The sequence below is a fragment of the Sander lucioperca genome, chromosome 12 (assembly GCF_008315115.2).
Source record: "Sander lucioperca isolate FBNREF2018 chromosome 12, SLUC_FBN_1.2, whole genome shotgun sequence".
In the NCBI taxonomy this organism is placed as follows: Eukaryota; Metazoa; Chordata; class Actinopteri; order Perciformes; family Percidae; genus Sander; species Sander lucioperca.
In genome coordinates, this window is record NC_050184.1 from 17,254,972 (window position 1) to 17,277,407 (window position 22,436).

At 40.1% G+C, this 22,436-nt stretch overlaps 2 protein-coding genes across 11 annotated transcripts in view; both read right to left on the reverse strand.

Moving 5' to 3' along the window:
* Positions 1-5,678: 5,678 nt before the first annotated feature.
* Positions 5,679-14,324, reverse strand: LOC116041044 (protein-L-isoaspartate O-methyltransferase domain-containing protein 2). The gene is made up of 7 exons (XM_031286858.2): positions 14,128-14,324; positions 11,836-11,996; positions 11,109-11,259; positions 9,696-9,798; positions 8,592-8,763; positions 7,828-7,951; positions 5,679-6,580 (listed from the first exon to the last, which is right to left on the reverse strand). The coding sequence occupies exons 2-7, from the start codon at positions 11,989-11,991 to the stop codon at positions 6,015-6,017; spliced, it is 1,272 nt and encodes a 423-aa protein (XP_031142718.1). The 5' UTR covers positions 11,992-11,996; positions 14,128-14,324; the 3' UTR covers positions 5,679-6,014.
* Positions 14,325-16,834: 2,510 nt separating this feature from the next.
* myt1b (myelin transcription factor 1b) overlaps positions 16,835-22,436 on the reverse strand; it is a 129,233-nt gene continuing 123,631 nt past the window's right edge. For all 10 annotated transcript variants that reach the window (XM_036007945.1, XM_036007947.1, XM_036007946.1 and 7 more), the window contains one exon: positions 16,835-22,301. In XM_036007945.1, the coding sequence (XP_035863838.1) occupies positions 22,158-22,301 (144 nt within the window). In that variant the 3' untranslated portion in view covers positions 16,835-22,157. The remainder of the gene's footprint in view (positions 22,302-22,436) is intronic.

The following is a 22,436-nucleotide window of genomic DNA, read 5'->3' on the forward strand; positions in this document are numbered from 1 at the left end:
TGGTAGTGTGTCATGTCTCTTTGGGGGTATTTAAGTATGATGTGTAATGATTCACCAATAGAAATAGAATGGACATTGATGTTTGCCGTGGTCATTTGACTTGTTAAAGAGAAAATGGCGATTGTTAGTTATGGTGACAACACACATCAGTGTGGCGTTAAAGTGTGTTACACTCGCTATTTTGAGAACTCAATTAAATCCAGCAATCCTCAACTAATCTCTCAGTTCGGTAGAGCGTGTTTTATACAGTCTTTGATCTTGACTTCTGACATTTTCTTGAGAAATAAGTGAACTTAATTACCTTACTAAGACTGAGCCATCTTTAGCACTTTGTTGAAGTATGATAGCCCCAGGGTGCACTGCAGATTTCAGAGCCAGATCTTTTCAGGTCGTATTCTTCTAGGATGTTAGTTAGAAAACTGGCCCATGACACGTGGCCTGTGTATGATGACATTTTTATAGAGAATAATATATTTTATTAGTCTGGCTCAACTGATGTAAATTGCTGGGATAAAGCCTGAGCATCAATCAGTGATTCACGTATTGGCTGGATAGCATAACCTTCTCATGCTTATCTGTCATCCGTGTTTAAATATATGTTTTTATGATTAACTTTTTTTTTTTTTTTTTAACACAAAACATAAAACGCACACCTCACGACATTGACACATCACCTCCCCATCTGAACCCTCCACTCGCCATCTACCCCTCCGTATACAAAAATCAAGACAAAATGAAAAAACAGCCATAAAATAAACAAACTGTAAACCAGCTAACACTGTATGCCTACATCTAACTGCATACATATATAACCCCAGTACATGGCATCCTAGGTCTTAGGTACTTCCCCCATTTTCCACTGTAATCACTCTTGCAGTTCGCATTCGCCTGAATGACATTTTCTCAAACACTGCCACTTTCGCCATCTCACAAGCCCATTCTTGGATTGAAGGTACTCCTTCGTTCCCCCTATTCTCAGAAGGATCTGTCTGGCTATCGTTAAACCGGTTTGGATCCAACTTCTTGTGTGCTTAATCCATCCCTCTTAAAATTGACCCATCTCCCAGAACAAATAGTCTTGGGCTGAATGGAACATGGGTCCCTGCAATCCGACATAGGTTATCATGTATCCCTGTCCATAACTCCTGGACCTTGTCACAAGACCACAGGACATGGAGCAATTTGCCATCCTCCGTCTTACATTTCCAACAATTTGGTGTGTCTCTTAATCCAAGTCTACACAATTTGGAGGGGGTCCAATAAAAGCTATGCATAATCTTAAACTGAATGAGGCGGACCCTGAAATCGCGTGACATAGTTTTAATATTCCTACCCATTCTGTCTTCCCACTTCTCATCATCTAGTGTAATACTCAAATCCCTTTCCCATGTCTTTTTGAGGGCTGACCAGGCTCCATCCCCCAGGTTATGCATAAGCATAGAATAATACCCAGAAGCCTCATGACCTTTCCCAAAGTTCTTCAACACCTTATCTAAACATTCTGGTGCCTTCGGAGCTGAGGAACTGGATCAAAAAATCCCCAGTAACACATGGCGAAGTTGCAAATATTTAAAAAAAAAAATGAGACCTAGGGATTTCAAATTGCTGTACCACATCCTCGAAGGATTTCAGTATGCCACAGAGATACAAATCCCCTAGTGTGACAATTCCCTTTTTATAGCCAATCCCTCCATAAAATGGGAGGTGTACCAATACATAATTTTGGATTCCACCAGATACTTGATGAGGCATTTAGATATGGCTCCAGTTCAAACAGCCGGGCCACTTTGGTCCAGACTACTTTTAAGTGAGCAACTATCGGATGTGTTTTTGCCTCACCATACAGGTGTTTAAATATTAAAGACAAGTATGGAATTTGAAAGTGAACTGACCCCCCAACCATTGTACAACAAAAACTCATGACAGATAATTTGCCAATAGAATAAAATAATTACAAAGATAAAGCCTGCAATGAGATCAGATTGGTTGACCTTTTTCTCTTGAGGCACTACTGTGAACAGCAGCCGCTGTCTTAGCTTATCCAATGATTTCATTTGCAACTGGACTCTTTATAATGGACTTTATTAACAGCAGTCAATAATACAGCTCCGTTTTTAAAATCAAGCTATTCATTCTCACCCAAACTCATTAAGTGCAAAAGAATCAAAATCCATCATGATCATATACATTCAGCAGAGAATCACAAATGCACAACAACCAAAATGAATGGTACTCATGTTGAATAAAGGAATGGTGTAGCCAACATACAGTACTCAAAGGCAGATCCAGCAGCAGTAGAAATTGTAGAATGGCAGTGAAGCATGACATTACACTCAGAAGGGACGGATGTTTTATTTTGGATGTGAGCCGCTTTATTTTTTCCCCCCTAGTGTGTTCCACCTAGTCCCGCCCTACTGTGCTGTGATTGGCTGGTACTTGTTGCTTTGACGGGTCCTGTTACTGACTGATAATCTGGCGACTGATCATCAGATTTCCTATTGTGTGTGTGTGTGTGTGTGTTATATATATATATATATATATATATAATATGTATGTATATAATATTATATATCTGTTAATATAATACATCCATGATCTATGCTTTCCTATGCTTTCACAAAGTTGGTGGATGTAGCATTAAAGCTATAGTGCGTAGCTTCTGTCTCCCCCATGAGGAATTCTAAGTAATGGCAACAACACTGTCGGCGCATGCAGATGAGGCAAGCCTTCAGTGATCATGCACCACCCCCACCAAGCAGTGGCTAAGTAGCGTTTATTCCATCAAATCAAGGAGGACACGGAGGATTAAAAAACATGATGGACTCTTCAGAAGAGGTAATTATCTTGTAATTTTTATGTCCTCTTCGTCTCCAAAGCTGAATGCTGCCGTTGTCCTTTCTCAGCGTTAACGGAAAACGCATCACTCAAGCTTCCGCGAGCCGCGGCTAGCTAGTTAGTTAGCTTGCTAATTCCACCATGCTTTAAAGGTGCACTATGAGTTCCTGCATGGTTTCAGTGCAATTTCATTTTTGTCTCAAATTGTAGGCATCTCTCCTTGATCCGCTAGCTGCCTGCCCCCTGAATACACTGTGAAAAAGCCCGGTCTCGGGAGACAACACAGGGGTCGTGAACGCCAAACAAACATTAGAGGCACAGGCTGTGCACCAAAATACAACAAACTACTCCAGCCAATCACCGACAAGATGGTTGGGGGAGGGGGAGGGGGGGGGGTTTAGTGACAGTTAGTCAGTTAGTTACATAGACTGTTAATATTAATGGACAAATGAGGCGAACAGCAGGCTAATGCATTGTCATTAATGCATGGTGGAATCAGCAAGCTAGCTAACTAGCATCTAAATGAGTAAAATGTAACAACTTTAATGTTTTATTAAGACAGGCTTGTCACAGCGTAGGAAAGCACATTGCTATCGCCAGATGAGTGACAACTTTGTTCGGCTCATTTCATTTAACCAGTGTAGCATGAAAACATGGACGCGAATTAGCTAACTTCATGTATGTATTAGTCTAACTTAGCTAAAATGAGCCAAACAAAGCAAGTTGTCACTCATAATTTCACATAGCATCCAATCACAAGGACGCTTTGAGGCAATGAACTAGCCAATCACAGCACAATAGGGCTAGGTAAAACACTCATGGGAAGAAAAAATGAAACGCATATTCACCTGGCCTGATAAGGACCTGCTTTTTGGACACAAAACTCCCATTCAGTGTAGGATATATTATAAATATAAGCTGCACGTATTCAAATTCCTCGAATTATTGTGATCACATCCAAAATGTATGTAGCAAATGCAAACTTTTGGGAGAAATCAAGAATTCATGATAAATAAAACAGAAATAACCACAAGTCTCATTTCATGGGAGAGGAGCAGTTTTCGAAAATAAAAGAATAACAAATAATTTCTTCGGATGAATGACTTGCAGTTGATCTGCCGTTTCCTCTTGAGCATTTAGTCCATGCAACGGAAGTTTGGCACAGAGGGGAGCAGAAAGTTTGGTACAAAAGCAAAAAGTACAAAGGAATAATGCTCCATCTAACTAGAAACTACAACAGAAGATGTGATAAAAGATACTCCTTTTACTTTTCAAAGTATCTTCATGTTTATGATTCACAAAACATACAATTGCATATGTACACACCACTTCAAGTCTCGTAAAATTCAAAAGAACCCCCCCCCCCAAAAAAAAACAAAAAAACAACAACAACCAATGACAGTACAGTTAAAGAAAAACCTGCACACTGTCACTCATCTAAAACATTAGTTATGTGTTTTATCATGCTGGTTTATTTATGTAAATTGGAATAATAGTAAGTATGCGAACTTTTATGGTCATTCTCTTTTTGTTAGAATATGATGGGATGTAGAGAAAACACTAAGACTGCCCTATGGATACACATGTAAGGATTTAGGACAGTTTCATCTCCATATGACAAAGTCAGGAAACAAAGATAGACTTTAAATCATACAATGAAATATATGCATAGAAACGAAAAATCAGCCTTCTATTAAATCAAATAGTCTCCTAACAATGCGTGAAATGATGAGCAACCCTTGGCCTTGGAAAAGTTACATTATTAAATGGACTGAGGGATCAAGACAAAGCTACCCCTTTTATTTGGAAATCAGTGGAAATAATCGCAACCATCACACCATCTTGGTCACTGGCCCTAGCTACAATATAATTAAATATGATATAGTGAAAGAAAAAAAAAAAATCTATCTTTGAATGCACATTTTCTTCCCTCACAAAGTTGACCTTTGGGCCCACTCTGTCTTCCTTTCTAGAAGTAGACCATCCCCATTAGATGATAACACACACCACCATTTGCGGACAAAACGAGTTCCACCCGACTTATACAATCAATGTATAATCTCTGACTAAAGGAGTTGGGACAGTCCTATGCCTTCTGGTCTCTGGGTAAGCTGCTCTCTCCGCCTGCTGCTACGGTGTCTGAACTCGACGTGCGATGTCTGGTCTGCCACGGTAGCCTAAACAATGACGGTTCACTTTTCTCAGCACCACTAAATTGCCTTTTACACGCTGAAGATACTCAGGCCACTGTTAAGCTGTTGTCAGGCAAGGCTTGATTGGCATGTTGGATATACAGAGGTGCAGAGCGAATCGATAAAACTGTGTATGCTTTACGTACTTAAATCTATTTATATTTTTTGCACCTCAATGGAGACACAGGGCTTACATCAGTGACTGTTTGGTTGTCTGAAACATTGACCCCACTTCCCCCTCCACCTCCACTGGATGAATTGCACTGACTCTTTTATAGTGCCAGGAAATTAGTCCGTAAAGAACAGTGGGAGCCGGGCAAAAAGAGGAAAAGGAGTTGGAAAGAGAAGAGAAATGGATGATGGAGAAGACGAGAGCAGGTGAGAGAGAAAGAGATCCCCCCCCCCCCGTGGTGGAGCTGGGGGGTCAGTAAGGTCGGTGGCATGTTGTCCTGCCTAGGGCTGGGTATCGTTCAAAAAAATCTTCGATATCGGTACCAATACCAATACCGTGACTTCGATACCGGTTCCCGAGCGAAACTTTTTTCGATACCAATTTTATAAAAATCCATTTTAACAAAAATAAATTACATTACAGCACAAATCTTTTTTATTTATTTGTCAGCTCCTACTACGTGAGCCCCGTCTCTGTGCGTAACAGAGTTTTTCCTGCCTGCCTATACGACGTGTAACGTTAGACAGCCAATCAGCACCATTACTAGATATTGGTGGAAGCATGCGGCGTGCTTATTGGCTCACTGATGCCGATGAGATTTATTCCTTAGGTATTGAAATTTGGTATTGAAGGACGAGGCATTTTTCGATACTACAGAGGCAATTCGGTCTGTGGCTAAAAAGTATTGAATTCGGTACCCAGCCCTAGTCCTAGTCCTGCCTTGTACAGGTGGTGGAGGGGTTGTAACAGAGACTTCAGCCTCTGCTGGGTCGTTGCGCTCAGCTCCGAGCTCTGACTCAGAACACAGCCGTGGCTCATTTCTCTCTGTAGTACAGCAGGTACATCTTCAGTGGCTCGGGCAGCGGCAAGCCCAGTATCCTCTCTCTGAGGACGTTGACGGCCGGCTGGGGTCGAAGCAGCTCCCCGGTCTCCTTCTCCTCTTCCTCCTCATGCTCTTCCTCTTCTTCCTCCACCGTCTCATCCTCCTCCACCACCGCTGGCCCTCCTGCTCCTCTCCCCGCCCTCCTGCTCCCTCTCATCTGCCGCCTCGCCTCCCTCTCTCCCGCCGCCGCCTCCTCCTCCTCGTCCTCCGCTCTTCCTCCCTGGTTGTTGTTGCTGTCCAGGGGAGCGGGGCCGAAGCCACTGCTGGCCACCACCTGACGCGTGGCCAGGACCAGGGCGTTGCAGTGTCGCCGGTGGACGCGTCTGCGCTTGAAGCGAGGGCCGTACTTATGGAGGCCGGCCACCGCCAGACCCCTGCCTACGCTGAACGAGGAACCGCGGCCGCGCGATTGGCTGTCTCCTCCGTCGGTGGTCACTCTGAGGGTGTGGCGGATGCAGATACGGGCCAGCTCCTGTAACGTCCGTACCTCATACTTGGCTGCAAAAAGTGAGAACCACGAGAAAAACAGAATGGAAAGGAAAATAGTAAGAAGAAAAGTGAGAATTAGACACATAGGCAAGGCAAGGCAATTCTATTTGTATAGCACATTTCAGCAGCGGTGCAATTCAAAGTGCTTTACATAAAACATTAAAACACAGTTAAAAATTAATACAGAATTAAAAATAGTTAATACAAAATTCAAAACAATGAATCGAAACATTAAATACAGGAATAAAAGAATAAAATTCACAATACAGTGCAGTGCAAAGAATTAAACAAAAGCAGTATCGAAAAGAAAGGTCTTCAGCCTTGATTACTTGATACTATATGTATCACTATCAGAGGTGGAAAGAGTACAAAAATATTCTACTTAAGTAAAAGTACTATTACTTTGATGAACTTTTTACTCAAGTACAGGTAAAATTACCGGTATAAAAATCTACTCAGAGTAAAAAAAAGTACCTCATTTGAAATTAGGGTTGGGTACAGAAACCCGGTGCTAATACGGCACCGGTGCCTAAACGGCCGGTATCTACCGGACCGAATCGCAGCGCAGATTTTGGTGCCTCATTTCGGTGCCAATTAAATGCCTTTTGCGCTTTGTGTCTGTACTTCACAGAAGGGGATTCCAACAGCGGGACGTTAAGCAGTCTGCAGCTGCCGTTGTCGGAAAAACAACACAGACGGTGCGTTCACTTGAAACTAGTAAGCCTCGTGGTGCATTCAAAGTTATTGTAAAATATCCTACTCCCTATTACCCTATTTTTTTTTTTAAGTATCGGTTTAGGCACCGGCACCGTTTTAAAAGTATCGTTTTAGCACCAGTATCGAAAAAAAAAAAACGATACCCAACCCTATTTGAAATGTACTCAGGGTAAAAATTACTTAGCTACTTTTTAACAGCCGGGAGAACATACTTTTTAATATACTTATACTTATTTAATTAAATCGCAGTCTTTTGTGGTTTGATGAGGGCACGAAGCTGCTTTTTGATTTGAGTTTGTTGACAGGTACAAAACAACGTTAGAGACTTTTTTTCTCAGGAACGGATGTGATGTAGCAAATAACAAGACTTCAAACAAAACATACTTTAGTGAAAGTAAAGATTTTAAAAACTCAAAAAAAAAAAACTACTCAATTTCAGTAACGTGAGTAATTGTAAGTCGTTACATTCCACCTCTGATCACGGTTCATATTTAGTTGCATTTGTTTTTATTTAGATAAAAGGTCAAAATGAGACTCACGTAGTGGGACAGCCTTGGGTTTGCCATTTGTGATGTGTTTAGGCAGCACGAGAGGAGCGAAGGACACAGAAATGATCTTTTTGGTCTCCCAGCTGTTCAGCCCTGTGCGCGTGATCTTGGTCAACTGCAGAAAATACAACAGGATGAAATCACATTCTTTTCTTTTCAGTGTACTTTTTGTTTCAAAAGAAGATATTCAACATTGGAAAAGCTGCTGAGATCATTACCAAGACAACATATACTAACATTTCCAGACACTAAATAAAAATACAGACACACATGAATAAATATGGACAGGGAGATGACAGTGATATAAAAGAATATGCCCCCTTTTAGCAGTATATAAACATTTAATAAATTGTTGTTAAATCCTATAATATAGTTATACGTAGATATAAAGATAAGGTGTTTACGTAACAAGTATAACCTCGCTTACAAGGTGTGTGTATGTGTGTTATTATTTATTATTAACTGCTTTCAATTTGTTATCAATTTGTATTAATTTTTGACTCTGTTTTAATGTTTTATGTAAAGCACTTTGATTTGCATTGCTGCTGAATAGTGCTATACAAATAAAATTGCCTTGTGTTAATAGAGCAGCCTCAACTTAGGAATTATAGTTGTTAACAAATAATAAACATTTATATCTGCTTAAAAATTCACATTTCAGTTCTGTTCTTTAAATGCTAAATAGGGGGACTTTAAGTTAGTTTAGCCTAATATGCAGATCTGTGCTATCCTGAGTTTCTCTGGAAAACACCAACCTTTTCCTCAAGAGGCATCACCAGGATGCCCCCCAACTTGAGCAGGTTCTTCATGTAATCCTCATGCTCCTTCTGCACCCCGGCCCCGCAGTACACCCTGTCATACTGACGGCTCTCTGGAGGAATCTCCAGGCAGTTACCCACAACAAAGGATGGCTCACAGAATTCAAATCTGAACAGAAACACGGAAAACGGTATAAACGAGTAAAAAAAAAAATTAATAAATGAGAAACAACTAGAAAATGCATTTACTACAGAAAAAGCTTGTCAATGCTGAAAAGCCAAATTGTTAAAGCTAAACTGGATTGCAGGCATTATTGCGTTAGAAGAAGGTGAAGTAGTGAGAATAGTTGGAAAAGTGGGAACGGTTTTAATTAGTATGAATTTCATTTCAATGTTGAATAATACCAATAATTTATTTAACAATATTGGAATATTTCAAGGTTTTTTGAAAAGAAAAGTCATAGTATAGCATGTTGAAAAGTTACAGTATGGTTTATCGAAAAAGGTCATATAAAAGTCATAGTATGGTATGTTGAGAAAAGTGATAAAAAAAAAGTCATAGTATAGTATATTGAAAAAAGTCATAGTATAGTCGGAATATGTCGGAAAAAGGTGATAATAAAGTCATTCTACAGTATATTACTTTTCTCTTCATCTATTTGAATTCCTCATTCCTGTAAAGTAGGTCTTGAAAATAATTGTACTCTACCAGATTTGAACACTCAACCTTCTGTCTTCCAATTTATCTCTCATCACCCTGGGCTATCTGACCTGACACAAAACATACGGTTATGGCATATTTCACTCTTCCACTTAGTATATTGGACCTCAAAACTTATATGAGATTTAACGACTGAACCTTCTGTCTTCCAATTAGACAGAAGAGTGAAAAAAGTCATAGTACAGTATGTCGAAAAAAGTCATAGTATAGTATGTCGAAAACAAGTGATAATAAAGTCATACTACAGTATATTAGCTATATATATATATATAGCTAAAAGTATGCAAAAGTAGTAGGCGACTGAAAATCGTACAGAAGAATTGGATATCAATACTATGCATTTACACAATTAAATGTCACTGACACATTTGGCCACCTACTTGTCAAAGCTGTCGCTTGTTTTGATGAAGGAGTCGAGCTTCTGATAGGCATACTCAATCACATCTGCATGTAACTCTATTCCATGATTCACTCCAAAAGGTCCTGGAACAGGGAGCACACCACAGTTCACACAATTTAAAATGACCCACATTTACATGCGTAGTTATACACCCTCTTGATTTTGCTATTTATATTTAGAAACGTGCAATTTTGCTTTTCCCTATTAAAGCTGCAATGGGTAGAAAGCTAAACACCAGGATTTGAAGTACTGTAGTGAGACCTCATTCGACAGCTCTCGCTCTCCCCTCTCTGTCGCATGGGCATATGCATGCACAGAACAGCCAATGATAGGAACACTCTCTTTTTGAAATGACCTGTGATTGGCCAAAGTCTCCCGTCACAGGCTAGATTTTCTAAAGAGCTAAAGAGGAGGTGCAGAAGTCTAGTTTTCTCTCAGACAACTTGAATTACAATATGATTAAAGCTTGTTATGGAATTCTTGGCCAACAATGCCAAAAAATTGCCTAGCAGGGCTTTAAGAAATATTTATTTTTTTAGAAATATTTCACTTCTTAAAAGTTCTAGAAAAAACACTATGCTGTTGTGCTTTCACGACTACAATATTATAATTAATTCTACTCTTAAAATGAAGCTCAGCTGGTTTTCCAACATGGACAAAGCGCCTCTCTGCCAGGGGAGTTCAGAATGAAATATAACATTTTAGTTATTAATTGTCAGGTGCGGTGAAGCCCCTGGGTACATTTGAGAAATGTGTCCATATTGCAACTTAAAGTATTTCAGGTCTGCTAACGAATGTCTACTGGATGTTCCCAGAGCTCAATTTAAAATAAAGGAAGGCAAAGTTATTATTTTCTAAAATGTCAGCGTGCAACACTGTTCTGTGAATGATCATGAAGGTGCAGACATTCTCCTGCATCATTGTTATAGAGAATAAACAACAAGAACTGAAACCATAAGAAATGAAAAGTTTTTTCTCAGTGCATGGCTGTCCAAGGCTATTACCATTGAGTAACAACCCCACCTAGATTTAAGAGTACTGTCTGCAATGGAAACGTAAAACAGATCTAGTGTTTACAGTTAAGGTACATGTACCCTACAGGTTACTACAGGTTCTATATGAAATTGCTTGGTGGAAACACGGCTACATTGTGTTTTATATATATATAAAAAAAGTATATATATATATATATATATATATATATATATATATATATACTTTTTTCTCTTAAAGAAAAGCATAATGTGTATCCAGGCAAGTTAATAGAGCATGAAGAAATTGAACCCATATTCTTCAGTCCACACACGTGTGCCTGCAACCTTCACACAGCCACATGTTTACCAGAACAACAATATAGACACTACGTGCTGAATTGCTGCAGTTAACCACATACCCAATATGAGGCCGACCATGGTGCTGAGGTAGCCAGTCCCACTCCCGAGGTTGAGGAAGGAGAGGCAAGGGTGGAGATCCAAAGCCTCCATCACCTCAGAGTAGATACACGGAGCAGATAGGTGGATGTTTCCATGCCGCCATGCCAAGTCCTAACAACAACAATAGTATACCATAACCAGCTTTTGTTATACCCACAAATCTTTCCGGCTATCATACAAATGTGCCCTTAAAAACAAAACTAAAATCTTTTCATCCACCAGTGTTTTCATCCAAAATGTGTATACACTAGGGCTGGGCAATATGGAGCAAATCAAATATCACGATATTTTTGACCAAATACCTCGATATCAATACCGCAACGATATTGTAGTGTTGACTATTGGTGCGTTCCCAAAATATTTACACAATGAGAGTTTGGATAAATAATCATCAGTAATGTGGATATAATGACTAAGTGCGTAAAGGCAAATAATAGAACTGTTACAACAGGCTGGTAAGTTCATAAAATGACATAACTTTACTGTAATGCAGCCTTTAAAACCAGTAAAACACTTATGCCATATTACGATATCCAAAATCTAAGACGATATCTAGTCTCATAACAGGATATTGATACAATATCGATATATTGCCCAGCTCTAGTATACATGTACTGTATATCATGTATGCCATGGATTTCTTTGGACCCTGGTTGGGTGATTTCACAGACTTATTATTTTGCTCACCTTGTATGCATTGTCCCGGTATTCATCCAGGTAATAGTCAGCCCGGTCGATAGCTCGGAAAGCTCGCTCCACCAGGTCTGAGCGGATGTAGTAAGCCTCCTTCAGGTTGTCAATCAAGTCGTCATTGTCCTCACCAGCACTTACAGCTCCCCCCATGTTGACTGAAGGCAAAGACAAACTGGTGATTTACTATAACAATATGACAAGAATTACTGTGCTAGAAAAAGTCTACCGTAAGAAAGCATTGCTGCACACATTTCCAAACCCTTTCATCTGGATTAGAGAGGAAAAATCAACAGAAACGTATGTCCTTTTGTTAAAAAAGGACAAATCCATTCTTTTCAGACTTCTATACTTGTTTACTCTCAAACTTACTCTTTACAACACTTAAAATGGATGATTGGTTGATTTGACATCAGAACGTTACACACAAGAGCATGGCAGGATTACGACAACTTCTCCATCGTTCCCTACTGCAGTCAAACAGAGAAAAAAAATCTGAACCTGTCAGTGGCAAAAACAGCACATGGTACATTCACGCTGCATAATTGCCCTATAGGATTACATTGCAGCATGATTAATGATTTCAGGTTACAGGCCTCTCGCTCAATACTGGACCAATTTCAAAAACATTTCCCATTTGTCACTTAGACACAAAAACATGGGGAAATCGGATCTAAGCTGCAAATACCAAAACTCCTGTTTAAGTCCTTTGGTGAGAACTTAAAGGGTAACTACCGTTTTTTTTCAACCTGGACCCTATTTTTCTATGTTTTTGTGTCTAAGTGACTAATCTTGGACATTGGTCCAGTATTAAGCGAAATCGCTGCAGCCGCGGCAGCGGCGAAGCAAGCTACAATGTAAGTTAATAGGGCAATTGTCCAGCTTGTATTTACCTTCACAAAAGTGCTGGTTTTGCCACTGACAGGCTCAGATTAATATTCTACGTGTCTGACAACATTACTGAAAGGCTCCCTTCAAAAGTCTGAACAATAAACTCCAATACAATCACAACCTGTCGAAACACAAAGTACAAAGTAGTGATGTAGTGTAGTTCAAAAGGCATCCACCATTAAGCTCTGTAGACTTTGCGCACAAATAAGCCTGACCCAACCAAATGTAGAGGCCTAAATGAAGAGTTTGGCAGCAGGATACAGCTGTAGGTGTGAATACTGTGGCTGCTGCAGCAATAGTTCAGGGTGGTGTTAAAAACAACACCAGAGGGCAATGCCAAAGGACAGGAGATCACAGGGTGCACGCTGGCTGCCAAATGCTGGCCATAGCCATGATGAGGCTATAAAAGAACAAAGGGCCGTGTGCATTTACATATTACTGGCCCTCCTGCCTTTGATGCCACTTGAGTTGAGATGAAGAGGATGTTTATCAGGCACAGAATCAATAAAAGGAACAAACAGCAGTTGATGCATCAAAATGAATACCATTTTCAGGGAAGCGAATCCACAATGAGATGTTGCCCCTGTGAATATCAGTGCTTTCCCTAGGTTTGTGGAAGACTTGGGTGGGTGGGTTAAGGGGTCCTACCTTAAGAAACTACTTTTTGCAATTAAAAAAAATGCATTGCCGCAGATAACTCAAAAAGCTTATAGGCAAAACTTGCTAAATAAGATTGATAATTGATTTTTCATTCATTTAGCTTAGGTGGTGCCCAAAACAGCTTGGGTGCTGCGCCTAAACTTTATAATGGAAGGGGAAATCATAGTTCTTCAGGAGGTTAAGCACACATGACCACAAGAGGGCGCTGTAGCCCGTTGTGTAACAAACTAAGTGGTTTAGTAGGCTAGTAGGGTACACACTTCCTATAAAAAACACTGCCATTTGAGCTTCGAAATTCATTCCCTGATTCAATAAATTAGCTATCGCGACCGTTCTTTCATTTACATCGTGTATAAGGAGAGTCAAAAGTCACGCCCAGACATGCAACTGCAGCAGGTTTCATTGCACCGCGGCGCATACATCCACAACCCGTGCACGTTGTTGCGATTGCTGTTTGCGCCACTCAGGTGATCCGAATTCGAATAAACACTCAGATTCAAGCCCTCTTAGTCTAACAATCGTCTGGTACGAATAACAAAAAGGAAATATTACATATGTAACAGACTGCCATGCAGTGGCAAGGTCAACACAAACAGAAATAACCGCATTCTCGTCTTCGCTGGGAGAGAAGACAGATCGAGAGAAGAATGACAACAGCTAACGTTAACTGCTGCTGGAGCAGAAACAAACCACTGGCTCTCACTGCGCCTCCATACTGAAGCCCGGTACAGCTAATACCTTGTGAAAATACCGACTGATATTCTCTGTCTTAGCGGGTTTTCTTGTGTTCAGCCTTTTTGTTGTTGTGAAGATCCAGTCAGAAGAACAGAAGCACTGCTGGATGTAAACATTCGGCCAGCAGACGCGCTGACGTCAGACGTAACATACGCAAAATAACGGCCAGAGGAGCATGGCCCAGCGTGATATCTATGGCTCTGGCATGGCCTACGTGCTGCTCTCAGCTGTGGAACTGGAACAGTTCAGACGCGATTAAAAACGAACAGAGGAAATAAATATGAACGATTAAAAAAAAAGTCTATTAACAACTGAGTATTTGCAACACAATATTAGTCTTTCGTCATGTTTTTGTGCCTCTTATCTTAGTCTATATATAGGGCCTTAAATTTATGGAGTTTTTTTTTAACCACGTGACTCAGCCAATCACAACTGAGTCTGTTATCTGCTTTTAAGATCAGCACCCAGTCTGTGCTGTAATCATGGGTGCGTTAGGCTGTAATAGATTGAGAAACTAACTGTAGCATTGGACTTTAATTAACAGTTTAATTAAATAAGCTTTGGTTGTCATTGTGTGGTTCTAATGGGCCTTCGGCTAGTGACCTAAGTCAGTGGCCTTCTTTATAGCAGACATTTTGACATTTCACAGTAGGACACGCACAGGTGTAAGTGATAAAATGAATGATGAATTCCATTTAGCTGCTTTTAGTTTCAGGCTCCTGCTGGCTCCCTGTCACACTCATTGCTTACTGGGACACTTGATTAGAATAGAGAGATAGTGATTGTTATTAATAACACGTGAGCTGTTCAAAACTGCAGTAAAAAAAGGACATATTGAATAGGTTGCTAGAAATATAGAAACACCTGTAATAAATACTGTAAGGTGTTGATTCAGCTACTGTATACGGTAACTTGAGGCTGTTTGTAGGGTTGCGTTGGATTGCATATTGTGAGTATATATAAGTGTATCTTATAATATTTGCTCCTCCCTATGCTCTGTAGATGAGGTGCACATTACATGCTGTATATTACAATGTATATGGTTTACTGGTCACTTGTAAATGTATCACAAGCATTCCTGTCCTCAGATTATTGTACATAAATGGTATATTTCTATAATCATTGTTATGTTGTGATAATACCACTCAGTACCAAAGCCAGGGCCAGGGCCAGATTAAAATGAGCTCCTGGGTCGTTGCTCGCACTGTCTCTATGATTTGTTTTATTTACTGACAACCTTGTCCTTCTGCAAGAAAGTAGTCTGTAATGTAATACAAATAAAGAACATTAAAGTACAGTTAAAACAAATGGCTCAACACAATAACCGTTGATAAATGATTTTTCATTTGAGGATTGCTGAAGAGAGACATAAAGTTCTACGATAAATACTCACTGCACAACATGTTGATTTGCTAATCATACCAGCAGATGTCAGCGCTATTCAACATACAAACTACATGTAACCGCATATTAACTGCACACTAAGGCCCCCATTTTGTTCACTTATCAGGAAGGCTGTGTGTGTGTGTGTGTGTGTGTGTGTGTGTGTGTGTGTGTGTGTGTGTGTGTGTGTGTGTGTGTGTGTGCTTGTTTTACTATATTCGTGGGGTCCAACCAGGGAATACAGTATACTTGTGGGGCCCAAAATGCTGGACCCCACAAGGTTAAAGGGCTGTTTGAGGGTTAAGACTTGGTTTTAGGATTATGATTAGAATTAGGTTATGGGTAAGGGTTAAGGTTAGGGTAAGGGGCTAGGGAATGCATTATGTCAATGACGGGTCCCCACAAAGATAATGAAACAAACGTGTGTGTGTGTGTGTGTGTGTGTGTGTGTGTGTGTGTGTGGGTGTGTGTGGGTGTGTGTGAGACTGCTTGGCCATGCATACTGTGTGTCTATACATAATACACAGTTAAGGGGCGGCCTCTAGCTCACCCAGTAAGAGCGTGCGCCCCCATGTAGGCTGAGTCCTTTGCAGCGGCGCGGGTTCAAATCCGACCTGCAGCCCTTTGCTGCGTGTCATCCCCCATCTCTCGCCCCCTTTCCTGTCTATCCACTGTCACTATCTAATAAAGGGGAAAAGCCCCAAAAAATAATCCTCAGTTTACACATGCACAAGCCCTGATGTGAATGCAATGCAAGATTGATAGTTTCTCTCTTACACAAAACAGACATGTTGTTATACTTAAGAGGACCTTCATAATGACATAATACATTTCACAATCACAATTTACCCAGTGGCTCGCAAAATGGGGTCGATGAGGGTGTTTCAGGGGGTCCCCAGCAAAAAGGGGAATCTTTTTTTCATTAAATTGTTCAGTATAATTCCAATCCATAAGTAACACAATGGCTATTTTGATCATGGTTTTTATACACTTGCTGTAATAAAATATTGAAAAGCAAAAACCCTATCAGATGAGGAACCCCGAGATGAAATCTTATCAGATGGGGGTCCGTGGTCTAATTTGTGTCAGTTTAGGAGTCCTTCACGTGAAAAGGTTTGGGAACCACTGCCTTAACTTAACCCTAACTCTAACCTTAACCCTAAAACCAAGTCGTAATAATCAAACAGCTCTCCCAAAGTAAGCCCTGGCCAAAATGTGCTCACTTTGCAAAAATGTACTCACTCCCAAGGCCTAAAACTCAAATAGGTCCTTAGAAAGAAAGACGTACAGGAGCACACAAACACAGAGAGATTGGACAGAGTCATACTTGTCTATGATTCTTTATTTGTGTTTTTCATAGAGAACATTTAAAATGGTTCATACCCCCACAATAACTGACATCACTTCTCTGGTTTATAACACTGACACAGGAACAGGGGAACATGTACACAAGTACACAAACACACAGTCACAAATTCGGCCCATCTACAGTGTTTTACTTCCCAATCAAAAAAACAGAAAACCCAACAAAAACATCATGAGACCCCGAGGACACACAGCCAAGGCCTGTCCCACTTTACAAAACGGTGCAGTAGTAAAGGAACGACCACATCTACAAAAGTAACAAAAATTACCATACAATCTATCCTTGTGGAAGTGCTTGTAATTTTGGAAGTTTTGTAACTTTTTTAAAAGGATATCAATATCAGTGCCTAGAAAATCACCAGTAAAAATAGCTCATCTCTGTAAAAATGTGCTAGCAGGACAACCCTTGGCTGTGGATTTTTTTTTTCTTTGTCACAAACTTTTCTCTTTTTTTTTGCCATTTTAAACTTGTCTTCAATACAACAACAATAACACTGTTTCTTCTTAATACAAATATGTACAGAGACTTCCACGTTTCAAAATAACGCCCTGCACACTGATGCATTATCTAGGGATGACGACGATGATGATGATGATGATGATGATGATGATGATGCTCTTCAGATTTCCTTCACAGAAACTGGTCATGCAGTTGGGTACCTGAATCGACAGAATGAGATCACAGTTTCTTTGTTTTCCTAACAGAAGCTTGTTCGTTTGTATCTCTGTCACAAAATGGCCTCTACTTGCATGTAAAAAGACATTTATTTTATTTCCCTATACATAGTAACCCCCCCCCCACACACACACACACACACACACACACACACACACCCTCCCCCCAGGTTTCCCGACAGTTTTGGGTTAGAGATGCAGACCAAATGTTGTCAACACTATTTGAACTAGGTTTGCCAAGTGTAAACATACCATATCTTGAAATGGGTGAAGTGAGAAAGGCACACATGATAAGACCACACGGCTTGTAACTACAGCAGGGGGCGTTTCAGGGAGGGGAGTTGGGGATGGGTGGCAGGGGGTGGTTTGGAGGCTTTTGGTTTTGCTCAGCTTGGTGAAAAGTGCCACTCAACTAGACAGTTCTATCTTATTATGAGTCGTTTTCTACGTGGTGTGTGTGTCAAAGTGTGACCATTCTGCTCTTGGCAAACAAACATCTGTACCTAACATGAAACCAGGATGCAAAGGTGTGACCCCCCCCCCCTTCCCTCTTAAACACACAGCTGGATTTTGGTCTGGGCTGTTTTTTTTTCCTGAAAAGTGTCATCATGTTAAATTTGTTTTCATTCCAGGTGCTCTAGGGAAACTGGGCCCCGATGAAGTTTGTTTTCCAATTTCTTTGCTATTTAGAATAATACAACTCCACAACACTCCATCACTCAGTACAACACTGTAAAAAGGAGAACAGTGTGTGGGCGCAGAACCAACCGTAGGCTGCATTTGCTTTCTCAGCTGACATTTTTTTTTTTGAAAATGCCATAGTGTCATGGCCTCAGTGTTATTCATTTACATACCTCGGTAGACAATTTTATCAAGCAGTTTAAAAGGGATCATGACATAATAAATAAGTTAGGAGAATATTCACAGTCTTAACACTCTCGGGTAGTATTCTCGTGCATTTTCAAGAGAGGAAGAACATACTACTTTGTTAACCAAATGCATCAACATGATCTTTCCTGAGGAAAGGTTACACAAGACATGGGGAAGGGGGGTGGGGTGGGATGGGGTTGGGGGTTAAAAGTCATAAAAAAGCTTTGACATTCCTTTTGAGTGATGGACACATATTTATGCAACAAACGCCTCCTCCTAAAACAAGGGGAGATTGTGTTGCCTGGCAAATCAATTTCCCACTCCCACACACTCATCTCGTTTCGCAGGAGGCCTTGATCCGGCCGCTGCCATCGCCTCTAGCCTCAGCTAACTGGCCGACCTATGGCATTGCTCTGTTCTGCTTAAGCAGCTCTCCCCGGTGACCTGAGAACCAAACTCCGCTTCCTGTCAATCTCTTTTGTTTTCGTTTTTTGTTTGGAAAAGAAAGTACAGCTTCCCTTTTCTACATTCCCGAGCCGAACCCCCTGAATCACAGATATGCCTTTATGTGACATAATGTACAGGTTGTTTTCTACGGGAACAGCAACAAACAGGTGTGACAATGCTTTGCAATGCGCCCTCCAGTGGAGGTGAGTACTTGCTATTGCTCGTGATCTACTGGGTTTCTTACAAGTCGAGACTCAAATGCTGGCATTTTCAACGGTTATTCCGAAAGTGCACAAAAGGAGTTTCATTCTACATTGGCTAAGAGCACATTTACAACATGCCTTTGACATCAGAGTTACACAAGGGTTTCATACTGTACACCACAGTAGCTGCAACAAATCACTCAAAGGCAGGTTACACTAAAGTCTCCTACTTGTTCGACTCAACATTAGAGAGAATGGGCTCATAGCAAGCAGGCTTTACTAGTAACAATACAATAACTGCACAATGTTGCCAAACACTATGTGCAGAACATTATTCAGAGGCATCATCTTTTTTTTTTTTTTTTACTATACATGAACTCACATGACATTTAGGAACAAAGAGCCAACCATCTAGTTTCAAATTGACAGTTATTTCTCAGATTCAGTAGTACAACATACAGTTTTTGACATTTCTGGATTAAGGACAGACAAATACAGGAAATGGGGATTTAAAAAAAAAAAAAAAAAAAAAGGAAACCTACAATGAAAACACTTCCAAAGTATTGTACCGTATCATCAATAATGCCTACTTTGCCTTCAGTTTGAGTGAATGGTATGTTTAAAGCCACAGTTGAGCAGGTCTTAGTGATATTAAATAAGGTGTAACTGCCTCCTATTGATAACACCCCTCACATCTCTTCTAGACAGCTAGTGATCCTTTGTTAAGGTAATACAAGAGAAGAAGAAGAGCAAGTCAACAATTACACTGGAAAAATATATGTATGTTTATATTCATATATATAGCATCTTTAAAATCTATTTATACAGAATGTATATTTACTGTACTAATGGCCATCTTGGCGGAGAAATAAAGGCATCTGAAACAATCACCACTCTCTTGATGCCGTGGTCTTCCTGGGACCAGACATTGTTACATTGCAGAAATGCGAAGAATCAGGAAAGAAAGTTCTTTTTTTTCATTTTTTCTTTTTTAGTGGCACTTTGTGCGTCAAAAAATTAAAATCTAGAGTAAGGCTACAAGGGTGTGTATGTTTATCTGATAGACGTTTGTCAAAGGAGGCCATCCTATATCCTGTGTGTGTGTGTGTGTGTGTGTGTGTGTGTGTGTGTGTGTTTTAGACCCATACATCCAGCCTGAACCACTGCTGCAATAGAGCTCTATATATGTACCATTGTGCTGATGAAAATAATAAATAAGACTTAAGCATCTATGGTACATTACAGAGGTTTTGGGTGAGCCAGTGCTGGCTGCTACAAAGCGCTCGGGAGAGGTAACATTTTTTAACTTTTTAACTGTTCCTGGTTTTCTTTTACCTGACAAAAGCAAATGCACAGAGACCAGATAGCAACAGAACAGTGATTGCTTTTGTTGGGTTACTGTTTGTCTTTACAATCAGCTGCTGGTATGTCTAGGTAAAAGCCTAAGTAATCAAACAGTATTTGTATGGATTTTGTTTCTTTATTTAAATATTAGCAGTGGATCTTTGAGACTACTCAGACTCAACCGTCACATCACGCAAATAAATAACAAAATAAATATACAGCCATATCAGTCAATTTCTTTCATATTAAATAAATAATAAATACATACTTTCTTTCCCCCCCCCCCCCCCTCAGCAGTGGGTTTCTGAATGTAGCAGTTAACAGAAAGAACATAAACAAAGAGGAGAAAAACAAGAATAACCCCAAAAGATAAGATTTTTTTTTTTGTAAAATTATCAAAAGATTTTGTCAGTTATAAAACATCTGCACTTAAAAAGGTTTTTTAAAAAGTACTCAAAACAAAATATGCCTCGTCAGTTATCTATATAGATTCTTAAAATATTGACATACGACATCTGCAAATCGCTTTGACCACAATAATCAATAAGGATGCTTTCTTGTGTGTGTGTCTTACAAAACAAAGTTAATAAATAGATTACTTCAAATAAATAAACCTCAATAACATAAATGGCAATAAGTTACAATTTAAAAGTTCACAAGTTTAAATAATTCATATATAACAATCATTATTGTACCACAAAACTATTCATTGAAATGAAGTGCAATTCCTATGTTGATAAATACTATTGATATGACTAACTGAATTTGAAATGTGTGCACACTATTACTATTATCATTTCAGTTAAAAAAAAAAAAAAGGAATAAAAGGATTTCATTTGCTTCTTTTTAAATCATATCAGCTGTCCCATGAAAAATAAACAACCTACACTGTTCCTGGATCTGTTTCGTGACCTTGCTTGAAGATCCCCCCCCCCCCCAAAAAACTGAGTCAACATTGCACTGTTGACATCTTTTGCCGCAGTAATACCACAAAGCAAATACAAATTCAGTGTAGCGCTTGCGTCATAATGCCGAGGTGTGCGTGTGTGGCCGTGAATCAGAGAGCATCTGGAGTCGGTGTACACACACACACACACACACATACACAGGACACACACACACACACACACACACACACACACACACAATGTCCTGTGTGTGCTACAGGACAGCACTGAGAGTCTTCAATTCATCCGTGTCCTCCTCTTCATGTCGCCAAGCTCCTGTAAGCAATCCCGTGTTTGCGTTCCTTCCGTGTTTCAGTTGATACGAAGCGTGAAAAAAACGGATCGGCCGCTCGACAGTGAAACCCCCTCTCCAAAAACAGTTCAGGACACAAAAGAGAGACAACAGGTAAACAACACAGCATATTAAAAAAAAAAAAAACCCAGATACTGTTTCTAGTAACATTATTCTTCTTTTCCATCCATTCTGACTGAAGGATCTGGTTTCCTCCTCCTAATCCCGGCAGCAGCATGGTGTGGATTTTGGTCCGCGTCACTTTTCTTCTAACAGAGTGCTCCCTGGGTTGATCTTTTTTTTTTTTTTTTTTTTTTTTAAAGTTGCCGTTTATTTTAAATAACCTGAATTCCCTTTTTTTTGTTTTTGAATCATACTTCAATATATTGTAGAGTACTTCAAAATCTCTCTCCTTCATCTTCCCCGTCCCTCCATATCCACCTCAGTCACGCTCCAGCCAGCGCTTCAGGACAGTTTTGCATTCTGTGTGTTAGTGTGTGTCGAGCCTCAGACTTTGATGCCTTTCACAGCTTTGTTGATGCTCTCCAGCAGAGCTTTGTTCTCGGGGCTCTGGAAGCAGTCCTTGTTGGTGTACATGTCGGTCAGGGTGCTCACGTAGCTGTCAAAGTTCTGCTCCGTGATTGGTCCCTGCTGTGGTACAAACAACAACCAATCTCAGCTGAGAAAAAGCAGGGAAACCAACGGCCATCTGCCGGTCAACACACGAGATACAACACACCTCCAAACAGATACATTAAATCACATGTGTCAAACTCAAGGCCCGCG

Bases quoted from the DNA above. Each gene is read 5' to 3' on its own strand.
- LOC116041044 (XM_031286858.2), bottom strand. From the start codon at position 11,991: ATGGGGGGAGCTGTAAGTGCTGGTGAGGACAATGACGACTTGATTGAC. The intron at 9,799-11,108 runs GTATGTGGTTAA...TCCCTGTTCCAG, and splicing joins CATGGTCGGCCTCATATTGG to GACCTTTTGGAGTGAATCAT. The intron at 7,952-8,591 runs GTTGGTGTTTTC...TATTTTCTGCAG, and splicing joins TGATGCCTCTTGAGGAAAAG to TTGACCAAGATCACGCGCAC.